An 18,723-nucleotide genomic window follows, 5' to 3' on the forward strand; every position below is an offset into this window, starting at 1 on the left:
AGAGAGAGAGAGAGAGAGAGAGAGAGAGAGAGAGAGAGAGAGAGAGAGAGAACACGCCTAGGCTTGGCATGGGCTTTTGAAACCATAAAGCCACCCCCCATATTTCCCAGTGACACATTCCTCCAACAAGGCCACACCTCCTAATCCTTCTAATTTTTACAAACAGTGCCTGGAGACTGTTTAATTATGAGCCTATGGAGGCCATTCATATTCAAACCACCACACTCTCAGTGGTTTTTCTAAACTGTTTCCAACAAAAAGAGTCAAACGTGTTAGGAGAAAGAGCAGATTCCAGGTCTGGGTCAGGAAATGAACAAGACAAATCTGAGACACATGATTGAGCAACATATCCCACTTACCAAGGTTGGAGCCACTGCGCATACAAGAGAATAATGACTGCAGTGATTTGGAACAAAATACGTGTAATAATCCATAAATGTATAATGCTTATAATTGCTCAGCATAATTATTAACTGGGGCTCCATCAATATCTTAGTATCTGACAGCTGGCTGAATGAATTATATTGCAGGGTAACGAGCTAGCGCTGGTTGCTTAGAACAAGCATTTCTTTACAGAAGGCTCCCAGCTAATGAATATGAAAGGAATGATATAATTAGACAAGGACATTTAATAAAATACTTTGTTTAGTTAGGAAAGATCATCATTGATGAAAGCCCTAAGCTCAAAGGATATGGAGGCTTTATCATTAGCCAGTCAGTTCCTTCCCTGGATCCACTGATAGATAAACTTAGCAGAACAAAAAGTGCAACACTCAGATATTTTATACCTGAGGATATGAAGTTCCAATCCCAAATAAGTAGCCTGGATTTAATCAGGGCTAGGGCTTGGAGCTGTCCTGTAATAAAGAGACAGAGAAAGAAGGTGAAGGACACGCCAGGAGCAAGGGTAATTCTGCGTCATTGACCGTGGCAGGGAAGAAGGGGCAACAAGAAACCTCAGAGAAATTGGAGCAGCACCTTTGGTCACTCTCAAGAAAGAAGGACGACAAACCCTTCGTGAAAATGCTGTGGTAGATAAGAAGGTCATTTCTGCTCAGAAAAGGCAAACCTTCTAATGTCGCTTTTAATGTTGACATTAGGGCTGTCCTTACTTGTGGATATGGCCTTATAAAAGAGACTATATATGCTGGAAAAACTTTTAAAAATACCAATGAAAATAATTTACATATTAAAAATTTGTTCTTAATGTGAAATTTACTTATTTTTTGTTTTTCATTGTGGATGTTATCACAAAGAAACAGGTAATTCATTTATCAGTAGACGCTAAGAGCAAAACACTGGAAAACTTTAACTTTTACATGTATGAGCGCTTTGCCTGTGTGTGCATGTGACCATGTGCATGAAGTCCCTGCAGAGGTCAGAAGAGGGCATCGGGTCCCCTGGGACCAGCCTTCACAGCAGTTGTAAGCTGTCGTGGGTGCTGGGAATCCAGCCTGGGTCTCTCTAAGAATATCAAGTGCTCTCAAACACTGAGCTTTCTTCCCCCCCCCCCAACAAATTGTCTAAAAAACTCAATATAAATACAGTTGTCTTATGACTAAAAAAGGAAGGCTAGGCATGGTGGTACATACCTGTAATCCTAGCACTCAGGAAACAGAGGCAAATAGCTCTCTGAATCTAAGGCCAGCCAGGGATACATAGTGAGTTGCAGGCCAGCCAGCTCTACACAGTGAGTTCCAGGCCAGCCAGGGCTATATAGTGAGTTCCAGGCCAGCCAGGGCTATATAGTGAGTTCCAGGCCAGCCAGCTCTACACAGTGAGTTCCAGGCCAGCCAGGGCTACATAGTGAGTTCCAGGCCAGCCAGGGATACATAGTGAGTTCCGGGCCAGCCAGGGATACATAGTGAGTTCCAGGCCAGCCAGCTCTACATAGTGAGTTCCAGGCCAACCAGGGATACATAGTGAGACCTCGCCTCAAACAAACAAACAAACAAAAAAAAAATAGGAATAACAAAAAAGGGATGGGTTATAGTGGATCATACCTATAATCCCAATATTTGGGAAACTGAGGCAGATCATGGGTTCTGAGCTAGCATGGGCTGCCTAGTGAGACTTGTCTCAAAAAGGAAAAGGAAAAAAAAAGGGTGGAGGCAAAAGACAAATTTAAATACTGGGCTTTGGGAGTGCTAACGAGAGTGGTCAAAGTGAAGATGTAATTTATCAGAAGTGATGCTTTTCAAACTTCTTCATATTTGAAAAGATCTTTTGTCACGTGTTTTATTGAAAAATCATTTGGGAGTGAAAACTAAGTAAGAGAGGGATTAGAGTCTATAATTCAAACCTTGTGTCATTTGTCTCAAAGGCATTCCAAATGATAATACTATTTTTAGTATTAATTGTTTTAACATTTGGAGGTAGTAGTGTCATAGATGACACTGTTTTTCCTTAATTTTTTTAAAAATTTATTTTTATTTTAGTCACACCGATGTTTTGACTATATGTCTGTTGTGAGGGTGTTGGGTCCCTGGACCTGGAGTTATAGACAGCTGTAAGCTGCCATGTGGGATTTGAACCTGGGTCCTCTGGATGAGTAAACAGTGCTCTTAACTGCCGAGCCATCTCTCCAACCCCTTTCCTTAACATCTTATGTGCCTTCAGCAGCAGCATCTCTGACCTGTGTGTATAGTTGTTTGCTTCATTATTCTTTGCTACGACTTAAGTCCTCAGGCTGGAGTGCCTAGGTGAGCCCAGGGCCGCAGTAGGGTATTTATATTGCTTGGTCTGGCTTTGTTGGCTCCTCAGGTTATCCTACCTTGCGGATAGAGAAGAACGACTTGCGAAGTGTCACTCTTCTGGAAGCCAAAGCCAAGGTGAAGGATATCGCCATATCCAGGGAAAGGATAACACTGAAAGATGTACTCCAAGAAGGTATTTATGCTCTCTACATTTTCAGTTTTGTTAAAAAATTGTTTTCATTTTCCACTTCTTTAGACTTTACACAGTGTGCCCTAGCAGCTTTGATGAACATCTTGATTTTGAAGTGTGAGAAAACAGACAAATATTTGTTACCTATAAGTATATTTTATCCTTACTTCAAGTGATCAGTACCCAGCACCTGTATTTACAGTATTGAATTAGTTTATTCTCTCATGGTTTGTGGATGATCAGGTGTATGGATGGGCATTGAGGTTAGGCTCAGTGTTTGTAGCCTGAGTGACCTTAGAGAAATCACACAGTATCTCAGAATTTCTGTAGAATTCACACCAAGTTAGTCTTGATCACTCTGAGACAAGCTGAGAGGCGACATGAAACGGTACATGTGGAAGACTTCTCAGAGTTTGTATTTGACATGTCCAGGGCTCTTTCCACCCCATCTTGCAGGCCCTTGCTCTCTGCTTTGAGTTTTAGGTCTTGATTAAGGAGATGGTGAAATCGGAGGACAGAAATTAACAATGAAATACTGCATCACACACGCTTAGATGGCAGTTGCTTGTTTCCTCGCTGCAATTCGTTCTGGAATGTGTTTGGTCCGCATGAACCGTTCTGTTTTCTGGGCCTCCTGGAAGCTAGCCTCAGCTAAGTGAGGACCTAAGATGCCTTCTGAGCGAGTGGTGCTCAGTTGACGCACTCTTTATTTTTGTCTGTTCTTCTGAGTAGGAACACTGCTTCTGCTGTCATCTGTTTCCTAACTCAGATAACTAGATAGATCATCTGCAGTCTGAGGAGAGAAACCAGACCAGACAGCATTTTCTACAGAGTTAATGGTTATGCTTCCAATTTCCTCTGTTTCCAAACAGGATGCTCCTACTTTGAGGAAATTTGGAACCGTGTTTTCCTTGATGTTTTTTGGAGCCATAATAGTTTTTTGTTTGTTTGCTTTTTTTTTGTTGTTGTTTTGTTTTTTGAGAACTTTAGCTTTCAGAAAAGAAAATATGACTTGCTACATTTTGAAAATCATTTTCAAAATGTATTTTGAAAAGTGGTGAGGTTCACTGGAGATCTGACTAGGTACAAATCAAAGAGTGGTCACCGCCGCTTTTCATCTGTCGGATTGATGGAATTAAAAGAGATAGCTAGATATCCAGATAAGGTACAAGGTGATAAACTGTTATGCACCCTGACCTGTGGCAAGGTGATCTGTGTGCACACGAGCTTCAGTGTGGGGTTTGCCCACAATTACTTTTGCCTTTAAAGTTTGTGTTTGGAATATGTAAAGGGGACTAGGTATGGGGAAAAGGAGACAGAAGCAGGGGTGGAAGGACGGACCAGGTCTGTCCTGCTGGGCAGGGGTGGAAGGACGGACCAGGTCTGTCCTGTTAGGCAGGGGTGGAAGGGAGGAGCTCATTTGACAGTACAGAGACTCAGAGGTGTTTGGACAGCTCCAGGCAAAGATTCTCCAAACCCTTCTGCCTGCAGCACCCATGTCACTCAGACTCTGTGACTCAGTGAGACCTTCCACACGAGCACGAGATAGCACACACATGAGATATTAAAGCCAAGGTCTGTGTAGTGTCCACAGCAGAGCTAAACTCTTTAAGGCATTTCTTTTAAATTATGAAAAGAAAGTAAAAAATGGTCTTGTGTGAAAGAATAGCATGTCAGTAATTTTTTTTTTTGAGGATCATCTCATTAGAAAGCTTTTTAAAAATTAAAAGTATTTTTAGCAATCAGGAAATTACTAATAAATCTGTATGGATGCATTTCTGTTTTACACTGCTTTGCCCCCTCAGGAATGTCATGATTTCTCTGCTGTAAGAGCTCCTTAGGAGCACACTTGGCCCACAGTGACCTGAGAGTTAGGTCTCTGAACCAGGGTTAGAGTTCCTCACTCTTTCATCATTGAAGTCCGCATCGCAGAGAGAGGCCGTTCTCTCCCTCCGTCGTTGCTTTGAGACAACTACCAGAGACTCAGATGCCCCCGCTGGCACCTGTAACTGTGACAGCACGCCTGATCGGCCATGTTACTAGTTTATTTAGAGAAAATAAGGAAAATAGTCTCAGACACTTAGTCTAGCTATAGGATTTCTCAAAGCAACCTGCTTTGTGGGCTTGAATTGCTCTTAACAGCTTTGGTCCGGTTTACTCGGAGGGAGAGTTAACAGCAGCTAGCTATACCTGTCAGCTTAGCCACATTCCTAGAAAGCTTTGTGATACTGTGAAGATTATCATATGGCCTCATTGACTGTTCTTTTTCCTTTTAGGTACTTTTGGGCGTATTTTCCATGGAATTTTAGTAGATGAAAAAGATCCAAATAAAGAGAAGCAAACATTTGTAAAAACAGTTAAAGGTAGGGGTTTACATGCTGTTTTCATAATTGTTTGTTTGTTTTTGTTTTTTGTCAATCACTCAAACTAGCAAAACTCTGTCCCCTGTCTCAGTGTGTGCCAGACCTTTGGAATTAGTCTATATTAGTGTGACTCACAGGCTAATTTTTGAAAATTATGTTTTTCTTACCAGGTATAGAAAATAGTTTTCTGACTTACTAAACGTATATTAGAAATGATTCCAACAATAGTTAAGTTGCATAATTACATGCGCTTAACCTGTCTGTGTCTGAGTTTTTTCCCTGTTAAAACTCCCTTATACCATCCTTAACAATATGTAAGAAAACATTGTCATTAGTTTTCTTTTCAACACATTTATAAAGAAGATAATGAACTGTGCTCGGATCCACAGTACCTTTTCATAGGTAAACATTGTTTATCTTTCGTTCTCTCCCCCACTTTATCTCTTACACGTTGTGTAGTGCCCTAAGAAATGCCTGTTTCTTCAACCCTTACCCTGACTGCCACCCTCTACCCTCACCCCTGTGGGTAAGCAGGTGTTCATGTACATGTGTGTATACATGCATACATGCAGAGATCCCAGGAGCCAGCCTTAGGTTTCTCTAATCGAGTGTTATCCACCTTGTTGTTTTCTTTTTAAATGATCTTTATTTTATTTTATGTATAGGAATGTTTTGCCTGCATGTGTGTATTTGTACCATCTGGGTGCCCTTGGATCCTGGGGGGGTGTTAGATCCTCTGGAACAGACGGTTGTCAGCCACCGTGTAGGTGCTGGGATTTGACCCCAAGTTCTCTGGAAAAGCAGCCAGTACTCCTAACCACTGAGCTATCTCTCCCCAAATCCACCTTGATCTTTGAGACATGTCTCTCTCTGGGACCTAGGGCTTTCCAGTTAGGCTAGGCAGACTGCTCAGTGAGCTCCAGAGGTCCGCCTGGGTCTGCCTCCGCAGTCTGAGGGCTGTGAGCACGTGCCGGCGGGCGTGCCTGGCTCTTTTTCATGACCATCAGATAGGTTCCTCGCGCTGGGAAGGCAAGTGCCTTACAGACTAGTCCATCTTTCCACTCTAAGAAGTGCTCATTTCTGAGAAAGAAATTAAGCACTTTGCAGAGATTGAGAGGAAATTATTTTTGAGTAGAAGATGTAAAATTTTTTTGAGATTTACAATACCTGTTTCTAAATTTACTTAAAGGAGTAGGTGGGAAGGATGGAAGGCTTATGTATATTATTTCTAAAACTTTAGGTTTTACTAGTCATAACTAAAACATCTAGAATTTACTGCCTGTAAATTGCCCATTTAAAGCTTCTGCAAATCCTTAAAACCCTCCACATTCCTTACCCTTGCTAAACAAATGGTTCAACTTGCTACTTCGTTTTGTGTTTGTTTACCAACTCCCTTTAGCTCCTAAATCATTTAATATTTTGTTAGACGATAGTGGGCTTTCTGACTAATTTTGAAGGATAATTTACATGTCTCTTTTTACATTTTACTGTTTATAATATAAGGTTTGAGCCACCAGTATTGTAAAGGAACTGCTTTTTGTTTTCTTATTTTTCTTAAGGAAATATTTTATTTTAATGGCAGTACTTTAGGATTTATAAATACTCTATGCATCATACTGAGTCCTGAATTCAATCCTGAGTTAGTGTTGAAAGGAAATAATAGTGATAAGAAAGCACTGCACAGACCCTGCAGCTCTGTGATAAGCCTTCCTTCTGTGCTGGAGCTGTGGCCACCCCTTCCTATGTTCTCCCTAACTGGAGGGAGACAAGAACGAACACAGTGAGTCCTTAGCACCCAGCCATGGCTTATGTGGAGCTGGGGACATGCTGGGGACATGCACCGGTGCTTGTTTGCATAGGCCACATGACTGAGTTGCTCCACGTTTATCTTTTAGAGTATTGATTCTCGTTGATGTTGTGTACTGCTGTCAAATTTCCCTTACAGGCTTGTGAGCTTTATTTCATCTTAATGCATGCTGCACAGATAGTAGTTCTACAAAGAATACGTTTTGGGTTTTGGGGTTTTGTTTTAGAGAATGCAGATTTTTTTTTTTTTTAAAATGGGGAAAATTAGAGCTTTTGTTGTTGTTGTTGTTGTTTAAAGTTTAATATCTAATAGATATCCAGTGTCAGTTTCTAAAGACTGAAGTCAGATATGTTACCTGGATCAAAACCCATGAATTTAGAGACTAGAAATAAAATGGAGCCAGGCACAGTACACTGTGCTTAGGAGGCGGAGGCAGGAGGATCAGAAGTTGGAGGCCACCCTAGGCTACATACTAAGACTTTGTAACAGTGCAGAAAAGTGTAAAATCTAAGTTATCTCATCCCCAGGAGTCCACAGAAAGAGTGTGATATGGTTCTTCCCACTGGCAGGGAACAACATGGTCCCCAGGTAGTTTTGATTTTTCAAGTAATTTTGTTTTTAAAATGTAATGAACCTATGGAACCTCACCAGATTCTGTCATCTGCTCTGGAGTTTCTGTGAAAGCTGACATCTCCAGCCAGGGTCTGTGTGCTGCCCTGGGGCTGGAGGCTGCTTGTAACTTACAATGATAACGAGATGTTAGTGTAACACGTACAGTGTTAATCACGGCCGTGGTTTTTTGTTTTTTGTTTTTGTTTTGAATACATAGACCAAGCTTCGGAAGTTCAGGTGACGATGATGCTCACCGAGAGCTGCAAGCTTCGAGGTCTGCACCACAGGTGAGAGCGAGGCTGGGCTTCAGCACCAAGCACAGTGTGACTCTGCACACTTACTTACTTTTTAAGATTGTTATGTCTTGTTCAGAATTGAATTCTTTTGGAAATTCTTGATTTGTTTTCCTTCTGGATATAAAGGTAAATGCGTGCTCATTGAAAACAATTTGCAAACAGCAAAGGACGAAGATGGTAGAGAACAGGGTGTAAGCTATGTAAATAATAAATGTGCACAACTAAATTTTCTAAGAGTCTGTACGTATTATGTACCTGTCTCCCTTTAACAAATATGACAAAGTGATGCATACATTAAAGATAATTGCTATGAAAATTTACATCTATGGAACACCAAGGCCAAAAATAATCAACCATCCTTAGATACATTGAGGTTAATGGTCTGCCATGTATTGTTGAGCGTGCACTCATGCATGTGTATGCATGCCCGTGTGTGTGTGTGTGTGTGTGTGTGTGTGTGTGACTACTTGAGATCTTGTATCTAGAAATAGCCATCTATGTATTTGTCTGTAGAGATATTTTATAATAAATTAGGTTTCTCAACACTTGAGTGTGTTTTCAGTATACTTTAAAAAGGACAATGTTTTTATCTTTAATAAAATTAATTCCTTTATGTAACAATAAAAAAAAAAAACCCTGTTTCTAGGTTTCCATGTTGATAACTGTAAATCTCTGTCCCCATTTTAAAAGGCCATTTAGTGGTTTACTGAATGACTGTACCACATTTTATTTAATTTATCTCTTATGTATGCTCTTAAAATCATAGTATGATTTCACAAAATGTACCTATAGGAAGAACTTATAACAACTTCTTCAAGACCAGGAATGATTGGGGACAGCAGCATCAGTATCAAGGCAAAGTTTTTGCGTGTTTGTCGACATAGTTTCTGTATAGCCTGGGCTTTTCTGGAACTCACTATTTAGACTCCAGTGTCTCAGCATCGCGTGCTGGGATTAAAGGCACTTTCCACCAAGCTGAGCTGGCAGTCTGGGTTTGTTTGTTGGTTTGTTTGAAGCATCATAGAGAGAGAGGTCTAGGAGGTGGTCATGTCTACAACCCAAAGCTATAGGGGTGCAGACAAGTAGATATCTGGAGCTCATTGGTCAGCCTAGCTGAACCAGTGTGTTCCAGGCCAGACAGAGACCAAAGTGGATAGCAGCTAAGGAAGGCACACGATGATGACCTCTGACCTCTATGCACATGCTCAGACATGTACATACTTACATATTTCTACCTGTATATACACCACACACAAGCACTGTGTAGACTCTGCTTAGTTTGTATGACTACTGGGAGTTTCACATATCTGAAAAGGGAACCCTGACTGCGTGTTAGAAGGGTCTGTGGACTTCTGGGAAGGACGTGCGATGTGTGCAGAGGGCACCATCGGCTTCCATTTGGACTTGGGCAGTTACTGAGCTCTGATAAAAGTATGAATACACAGAAATTTCTTCTTTTCATTTGTTTTTACTTTGGTTTTTGATGGCCTAAAAAGATGACAGCCACATGAAAATGAGTTTGGTGGTAATGAAAATGAGACAGATATTTGGCATTGTGGTAATGTAAAGAAAATAAGCCAAGAGGAGAAGACAGCTGTTTGGACTGAGATTAAACACAGCGTAATTCTTGGCTTCTGATCAGCTCAGATGAAGGTGACATTCAAGTCTCTAAGTCTTAGAAGCAGGGGGAGAAAGCACTTTGTTTAGAGGAGGGAGTTAAAAAGCTTTTTTTAGTCTCAGATCCCAAGATAGAGGTTGCATTAGGTTCATTATTTAATGTAGATACTGTCTAATATAAAAGTAAATATTCATTTTCTAAAACTTCATTGAAAAAACGAGGCTTTTGAGAAAATGTTGAACGCAATATTGAGGAACAGTGAGGGTATTCTTGGAAGAGTTGAATAATGTAACTCAAGAATGTTGCCTCCAATTGGCCAGATTCAGCCCCAGGAGTAGAAGTCCTCAACTTGTTGGGAAATAGACAGCACCCCCCTAGGCTATATTTGCTTTAAGGAAGGAAGGGAGGGAGGGAGGGAGGGAGGGAGGGAGGGAGGGAGGGAAAGGAAAGGAAAGGAAAGGAAAGGAAGAAAGAAAAAGAGAGGGAAGGAAGAAAGAAACAAAGTTATATTTGTTAAAAGCCAGAAATGTGTCTGGGGCTTTTAGATCTGTTTTAACAGGGTTATGAGTGAGTGCTTGACGTTGATACAGACTCTAGAGGGAGCACCTTCTGGCTGAGCTTCTGCTCCTGGCCAGTCCCCTGACCCAGTGAAGCCTGTACCCGGCAGGACAGAAGCACGTGGCAGGAGGTAATGCAGACAAAGCCACAGAGTTTTCCCAAGGAGGAGCTTTAGATCTGCCCTAGCCCTAGCCAGGATGGGCTAGCAGTCCCAGTCACCCCACAGACACCACAGAATGAGAGGTGAAGTTTGCCTAAGTGAGTTGGTCAGAGTTCATGTCATTTCGGCTGTGAAGTGACATTAAGATCTCTAGTTGTGGCAGTAAAGCTGCTAGTATGCTCTATTCCCTGTCGTCCTTCATCTGGCCACTCGTCCTTGTTAACCGAATACTCATGGCTGTGCGCTTGCTCGCTTTGATTTCATTCAATAACTGCCAGTTTGTACTTAGAACTCAGGTAGGCATAGAATCGAAACAAAACAAAAAAAAGAGTAATCTGTTTTTGTTAAAAGATTTATTTATTTATTATATGTAAGTACACTGTCGCTGTCTTCAGACACACCAGAAGAGGGCATCAGATCCTATTACAAATGATTGTGAGCCACCATGTGGTCGCTGGGACTTGAACTCAGGACCTCTGGAAGAGCAGTCAGTGCTCCTAACCGCTGAGCCATCTCTCCAGCCCAAGAGTAATCTTAAGATCAGTACCATAGAGTTTATTGTGCAGGCTCAGTGCACTCAGCAAGAAGTGCCACCTGTTTTCAGATGTCACCTTTTCATTGGTTGTAGTCTGTGATTCGGAAGGTTTGCTTTGTGTTTTAACATTCTGTGATGACGGGTTAAGAATCACTGACACGTTTGAAAGCATCTTGAAATGCTATTTTTTGTTAGTTTTGGTTTCTCTACTGGAACTTGTAAGAGTTTTATCATAACTAAATGCTTGCATAAATTAAAACTTTAATTACTTCATGTCTGAAAACCCGGAAGCCATTTTTTTTATGTTTTGAAGTCCCCATTGGCCAAGGATGCCCAGTGATGGCACTTGTTAATGCATAACATGTGGCTTTAGGGTTGTAAGCATGCTCAGCACAGGAGGCAATTAGGCCCAGCCCCGAAACCCTGCAGCCCCGCCTCGCCTCTGCCTTCTCACCTCTCCTTTACCTCCATCTGTCCATTCTTAGATATCTCAGACCTTTCTGTTTGTCCTCCTTTCCTTCATAAAATGGGCAGTGAAGAACAGTCGCTTATTCTTGGAAACATTTTCATAAAGCTTATTACTGTATCCAGAGTTTTTCCCATTTTGGTTTTTATTTTATGTATATGGGTGTTTTGCATGTATGTGTATGTCTGTGCACCACATTATGCAGGGCCTGAGGGGGGCAGATGAGGCATTGGGTCCTGAGACTGGACTTAGAGTCAATTGTGAGCCACCATATGTGTTCTGGGAATCAAACCTGGTCCCTCTGCAAGAGCAGCCAGTGTTCTTAACCACTTAACCACAAGAATAAACATTTTGGTTTTATTTATCTTATTTGTTGTATCTGGACAAATGCCATTAATTCTGTAAACAATTTCAGACATGGAAGAAAGGGACAGAGATAATCCTTTAGGGTTAAGGAAGTGGCCGGCTTACCTGCTTATCCTGAAGCCAGGGTTAGCCCTGGCTGATCCTCTAGGTGAGGCTTGAGTTGGAGTGTGTCTGTGTCTGTGTGTGTGTCTGTCTGTCTGTGTGTGTCTGTGTACTTCTGGAAAGCAGTCCTTCCTGCTTTCTCCTTTCTCCTGGGAGGGAAATGTCCAGCAACTCAGGGGAAAGCAGAGGGGCGTGGAATCCGATGACCCCTGAATTGTCTTCTCTTTATACTTGATCTTTGTCCGTAGGTTCCTAACCTTCCTCCCTGGAGTGGCTGCCACTCTTCAGCTGTAATGCAAGCAGAAGTCCTTGATGTGTCCGTCCAGTGCCTCTTAGAGACTGGTGCTTCTTACAGTGGGGACACTCTTAGGACATAAAGGCCAAGCAGAAACTTACTGTAGTCTCACAAGCCAGAGACCTCTCCTCTTGGTACATTTCTGCAGTTTCGCCTCTGTGTTTGTGGTTGTCCTGTGAACGTGTGGGTCGTGTCTCAGTTTCTTTGAACTCTTTTTATTTTTTGATCGTTCAATTGTAAGGTGTTATTTTGTCATTCTTGGGCATTTGTAGTATGTGCAACTTTTCACTGTTGATATCCTATTGACTCATTTTTTTGACATTGGTGTTATGCCTCCAAGTATGTCTGTGTGAGCATGTCAGATTCTGTAGAACTGGAACTAAAGACCGTTGTAAACTGCCATGTGGGTGCTAGGATTTGAACTTGGGTCTTTTAGAAGAGCAGCCAGCTCTTAACCCCCAAGCCACCTCTCTAGCCCCCATGTATTCATTCTTTATGAAGCCATAAAGAACTAATAAATAGTGCTTTTAGGGTATTGTTATGTGTGTGTTTCAAAAATGCATTAAATGTAAAAACACAGGTGGCACCGAGTATGTAAATTGAGTCTGTTATTTCTGGCTTAATAGAGAAGAGGTAATTACTTACAACCTTGGGGAAAATGAGTTATTTTCATATATCAGCTGGAGTGTCATTACACAGCAGGATGGGGCATGTGTGTGTGTGTGTGTGTGTGTGTGTGTGTGTGTGTGTGTGCAAGCACCCTGAGAAGTAAAGTAGACAAGATTGTTCAGTGCATTCTTGTTTATTGTGTACATAAGAATTGTTTGTGACTGGTGAAATCCACATGTTACAAGTTTGAAAACTAAGGCCAAGTTGGGGAGGGGAGCAGGGCCCCCATGCACTCCCATATCCACTCTCACAAGCATGCACATACACACACACACACACACACACACACATACACACACACACAAAATCACTCAGATAGTGAATCTTGTTTTCAAAAATCAGGTTCCAAATTCTACTGTAAACATTTTACTTTGGGACAGTTTCAACCTGTTAAGAGACTTTTGATGGTCTTGTTTTTATTCACAGCCGGGATTCGGCCTTTTTGCTTTCTAGCATGATGGTAAAATCAGTGGGACAGCATTATGATGAGTTCCTGGCCAATCCGCCCTCAGCTGTCTGTGCCTGTCCTTTAGGGTGGGGATTTAACATGGCCTTCAGCAAATCTAGTACAAAGGGATTCATTTTGTGTAGGAATTTTTATTCTACCAAGAAAGCTCATACTTTTACATCTGGTTTAATAAGTAGAACATCTGGACTGTTTGCATCTGGTTTAAGAAGTAGAACATTTATAAATAAATGTTTTAATGATAATCTTTTTAAGTGTGTTTGGGATTTCGTTTAGCTTTCAATTATCTTTATTACTTTTAATTTAAGATAAACCAATAAGGTTTTAGATTCCACTTGCATTTTTTCAAATCTCTTGTTATTTTCTAGAAACCTCCTTCCTATTACTCATGTGTGCATAGAAGAAGGAGAAAAGCCCATGGTGGTATTGCCGTACATGAATTGGGGGAATCTTAAATTATTTCTTCGGCAGTGCAAATTAGTAGAAGCAAATAATCCACAGGTGAGAAAATTTCCCTAAATATGAATAATTTCTCATGCTTTTGCAAGTAGATATTAATAACCACACACATAGTGTCTAAAGATTAAAAAAAAAAGACCTCAGAATGAACCAGGAGATATTTATAAGCTGTCAATTTAGAGGACCATGAAGATGGCCTGTGGTTCCCCAGTGGAGCACTCTTAGCCCATGCTGTTTCTCATTGTTCGCCACACCTTCATTCATATTCACTTCTCATGCCCTATGACAGCATCTCAAAGTCCCTTCTGGGGTAACTTCTGAAGACGGTCTAGGATTTCCCTTTTGGAACAGAAATCATAGCAGAGCGGTCTGACCATATGGTGCCAACAGCACTGAAGGTTGGAGGTCAGGATTGTGGGAGATAGTCAGGAATATCCTTAATGTGCCTGACTGTGAGATGCCACCATTTAAGAGTTTCTTTCTCGTCACTACCCATGTGCTTACTGTGAACCTTCCATCAGATTCCAGACAAGCATGCTGTAGTAGTGATAAGAGAGTCTGCTGGGCGCTTTGCTGTCTGCTATATTTTCTGTTCTTATTAAATTGATTTTAAGACTTATAATAGCATACTTATTGTAGTTAATAAGAAAAACAAACTCAGATCTGCATTCAGTATTTAACTCTTAATGTATGTGGTACGTCGTTTAAGCTAAAAGACTAAAGCTCTGGTTCGAACCATGTAGTTAAAGGCTGTGGTCCGTGGGTGTCACCAGGGGAGGAACTTTCCTGCCCAGCCTACAGTGCCAGCGTGCATCTCAAGGAGCGTGTCAGCAGAGAGACTTGTTTTGGTAGAATGCTGCCCCCACCCCAGGGTGGAGATGGTGGTGATGGTGGTGATAATCTGATAAACCTACTACTGCAGAAGAAGAGCCAGTCACTAGAGAGATAAATGAAAAAGATGAGTGTCATGGATAAGGTCACATAGATGGTAAATCCTGCTACAGAACAGGAGCTTTTGTAATGGATGAGCAGTATACCATGCTTCCAGAGCACATCTTGGTTGAGAAATAGGTTTTCAAAATCTCAGTAAGTAGGTGCAAGGGAGTGTTTTGGGGTGGGACTGTAGACTCAGGTAATCAGATCGCAAGCTAGTTTTGCAGTATCTGCAGACTGTGTCATTTCTTTTCCTCTGTCACAACAGGCAATTTCCCAACAAGATCTGGTCCATATGGCTATTCAGATTGCCTGCGGGATGAGCTACCTGGCGAGGAGAGAAGTGATCCATAAAGACCTGGCTGCTAGGAACTGTGTGTAGGTGTCAGCTGCTCCCCGGGCTTGCCTTCTGTCTGGGAGTCACGGGGCACTCGACTGTTTGTGGTGATGCTGCATCTAAAGACCCTGATACCTTCTATGTTCATGTCTCTCTCTTCAGCATCGACGACACTCTTCAAGTAAAAATCACAGACAATGCCCTTTCCAGAGACTTGTTCCCTATGGACTACCACTGCCTAGGGGACAACGAGAACAGGCCAGTGAGATGGATGGCTCTGGAAAGTCTGGTTAATAATGAGTTCTCTAGTGCTAGCGACGTGGTAAGTACTGGAGCCCAGGTCAACAGCATGTAGAGAAAAGCTTCCTGTTCCACTACAGTCAGCGTTTTGTTCTTTTAAAAGTCTTGGGGCTATTCCTTGAAGTTTTCATCCAGAGAGCCTGTGTACTTAGCTCCCCCTTGGCCCACTTAAAGCAAAGCAACTGGCCCAGATCCTGTTCTCCCTGCTCACTGCAGCTGAGGCAGCACCATTCCCACGGAGGGGCGCTGAGGTTTAGGGAGCTGACAGCCGCTCATCATCTCCCTTGCACAAGTCTCAGGATGACCCAAGTGGCTACTAAAGCCAGAATGGTTGCTTTCTGAGCATGGTCTCTTCTCAGTCTGCAGCCTCTCTCATCTGCAGTCCCGACACTGTTCCCGTTAGGTGTCAGCGTAGTTCTCCTCTTCCAGAGCACAGAGTTGAGCCCTCCTGCTCAGTGATGTGCTTCCAGAAGCCGCATCTACTCGTCTGTTGTAAGGTTCTATCCTGCTACTTGACTTTTTATTCTAGTCTAGATCATAATCAGCCCAGACTTGGAGGCGCAGGCCTATCATCCCAGCCTGGGAAGGCAGTTCAGGGAGTCGTGAGTTCCAGACTCACCTAGGGTACATAGTGACTGTAGCTCAAGAGAGAATGGAAAAGTAATGTGGTTTTGTTTGTTTTGTTTTTATCTCTTGACTGTTGGACACTGTAGCTGTGTATTCAGAAATTAGATAAAAAGTTGGTCCTTTTAAGGTCCCTAAATCATCATTTGATAATACTACATTACTTGTAAAATAATTGGGATTTGATCTCATGTTTCAGCATCAAAGAACTGGGTTTGTTGTGTTTGGGCTTCTGACTTATTTTATTATTCAGAGCTGCCTTTCCAATTCGGTTTGTATGCTTTACACATTTCCCTTTTAGTAGTGGGTTACTGACACCAGTCTTGCTAGTTACTTACATTGATTAGTGCACACGCTTCCCCCCGGTGTATTAATTTTGCTGGTTCTAAAACAAATTGCTCAATGCTCAGATATAAATGGATTACACATTATAAATGTATATAATGCCTTATAGTTTTCATAATTGTTATAATTATTTTCAATTTATATCTGAGAGGAAAAAGAGCCTTTTATTGGACTAAAAAGGGGAGTATTGTTGAGGTTTGGTGTTTTGCTATGTGTCTTAGTCAGGGTTTCTATTCCTGCACAAACATCATGACTGAGAAGCATGTTGGGGAGGAAAGGGTTTATTCAGCTTACATTTCCACATTGCTGTTCATCACCAAAGGATGTCAGGACTGGAACTCAAGCAGGTCAGGAAGCAGGAGCTGATGCAGAGGCCATGGAGGGATGTTACTTACTGACTTGCCTCCACTGGCTTGCTCAGCTTGCTTTCTTATAGAACCCAAGACTACCAGCCCAGAGATGGTCCCACCCACAAGGGGTCCTTCCCCGCTTGATCACTAATTGAGAAAATGCCTTACAGCTGGATCTCAAGGAGGCATTTCCCCAACTGAAGCTCCTTTCTCTGTGATAACTCCAGCTTGTGTCAAGTTGACACAAAACTAGCCAGTACACTATGTGTTGTAATGCTAAATACCAGCTCCCAAGGCCTGGTGGACCTCAAGGACTAGAGAATCTACACAGAGAACTGACTGACAACACTGTGACCTTGTCCCCAAGTTATCCCTGATTGGTGAATAAAGATGTCTACAGCCTATAGCTGGGCAGAACAGAGATAGGCAGGGCTCAGGCTTCCCAGGCTTGGGGTTGAGAAAAGGAGGAGGGGAGAAGGAAGGTGCCATGAATTAGGTGAGTCGGTCCTAAAAACATGACCATGGGCGCTGGCCATGAAGTTACGGGTAGCCCAGATGGAGCATGGCAAATGATAACTGAGGGTTATTAATGGGGAAATAGATTCTAGTAGTATACAGGATAGATATCTGCCCAGCTCTAGTGCTGATTAAGTCTTGTTGTGATAATAAAAGTTTCGTGTATTTTATCTGGGAACTGAATGTTCAAAGGTGGGGTAGAAACCCTGATTTGAGATTAAATATTACAACAACATTTTATTGCTAAATCCCTTTTACATAACAATAGTACTTGGTTTTCTTTTAGGTCTGTGGTCTATTTAAGCTAGGTCCTTGGCCACCCAAGCAGAGTCAGACATGGGTTCTGCCTCATGAAGTAGGCCCTAAGTCCTGTCACCAGAAGTGTCACTTGGTGGAGAGATGTCTAGTTGGAGGACTCTCTCCTCCATTATTTGGTGACTCCATTTAGATTTCTTTCATATGTGGATGTATTTTAAGAAATCTCTGTTGTAGGTTTCCATATGACTCCTCAAATGGCCCTGCTTCATTTTGTTTTAATCACTGTAAGTCCAGTACTGGACATCTTAACAGAATTCTCTAAACTTAGAATACCAACTCCCAGTTCAACGAAGTTCTCACTCATTACAGCCCATGGTGGTCTTGAGCATGAAATCTCGCCTCAGCCTTCTAAGTGCTAGGATTACAGACATATGTTTTGTCTTATTCCAAGTTCTTTTTTTTTTCTTAATTTAAGGCATTTTTATTAGATATTTTCTTCATTTACATTTCAAATGCTATCCCCCAAGCCTTCTATACCCTTCTCCTGCTCTGCTTCCCAACCCACCCACTCCCGCTTCCTGGCCCTGGCGTTCCCCTGTACTGGGGCATATGATCTTCGCAATATCAAGGTCCTATCCTCCCATTGATGGCCGACTAGGCCATCCTCTGCTACATATGCAACTAGAGACACAGTTCTGGGGGGTACTGGTTAGTTCATATTGTTGTTCATCCTATATGGTTGCTGACCCCTTTACTCCTTGGGTACTTTCTCTAGCTCCTTCATTAGGGGCCCTGTGTTCCATCCAATAGATGATTGTGAGCATTCACTTCTGTATTTGCCAGGCANTGNCATAGTCTCACAAGAGAGAGCTATATCAGGGTCCTGTCAGCAAAATCTTTCTGGCATATGCAAAAGAGTCTGCATTTGGTGGTTGTGTATGGGATGTCTCCTCAAGTGGGGCAGTCCCTGGATGGCCTCCAAGTTCTTTTGACTTGGGCTTAGCAAATCATTGTAAGAATATCCCTTAAATTAAATTTAAATTTAATGTGGCTAATTCCTAAAAATGATCAGATTTTTCTCTTAAATTCTTCTAGACTCATTTCATGTGCATAGATACTTCCTATAAGTTATCTTTTGCCCTGAATACTTGGAACTAAAAGAAATAGTTAGGTCTTTTCCTGTGACTATGATAGCCTGTTAGTTTAAAATTCTGCCTTTAAATTGGGGCATTGAATATTGTTTTAAATTCTTAAAGAATATTGTTACATTCTAACATTGGGGTTAAAAATGCTAACAACTCCATGAACACATGTTGACTTTGTTTGCTCTCTTTGGATGGAGGTGAGCTGCCCCTCTCCCTCTCCCTCTCCCTCTCCCTCTCCCTCTCCCTCTCCCTCTCCC

General features: G+C 41.9%; 1 protein-coding gene across 2 annotated transcripts in view; it reads left to right on the top strand.

Annotated features, from left to right (window-relative positions):
- Positions 1-18,723, top strand: part of Ryk (receptor like tyrosine kinase) — a 73,886-nt gene that overhangs the window by 48,690 nt on the left and 6,473 nt on the right. The window contains exons 8-13 of one of the 2 annotated variants that reach the window (XM_021206154.2): positions 2,764-2,889; positions 5,163-5,249; positions 7,886-7,955; positions 13,568-13,700; positions 14,860-14,969; positions 15,091-15,250. In XM_021206154.2, coding sequence (XP_021061813.1) covers positions 2,764-2,889; positions 5,163-5,249; positions 7,886-7,955; positions 13,568-13,700; positions 14,860-14,969; positions 15,091-15,250 — 686 coding nt within the window. Of the gene's footprint in view, positions 1-2,754; positions 2,890-5,162; positions 5,250-7,885; positions 7,956-13,567; positions 13,701-14,859; positions 14,970-15,090; positions 15,251-18,723 lie in introns of both variants that reach the window. The other variant, XM_021206153.2, reaches the window with a different exon arrangement.

Source organism: Mus pahari, chromosome 10 (genome assembly GCF_900095145.1).
Source record: "Mus pahari chromosome 10, PAHARI_EIJ_v1.1, whole genome shotgun sequence".
In the NCBI taxonomy this organism is placed as follows: domain Eukaryota; kingdom Metazoa; phylum Chordata; class Mammalia; order Rodentia; family Muridae; genus Mus; species Mus pahari.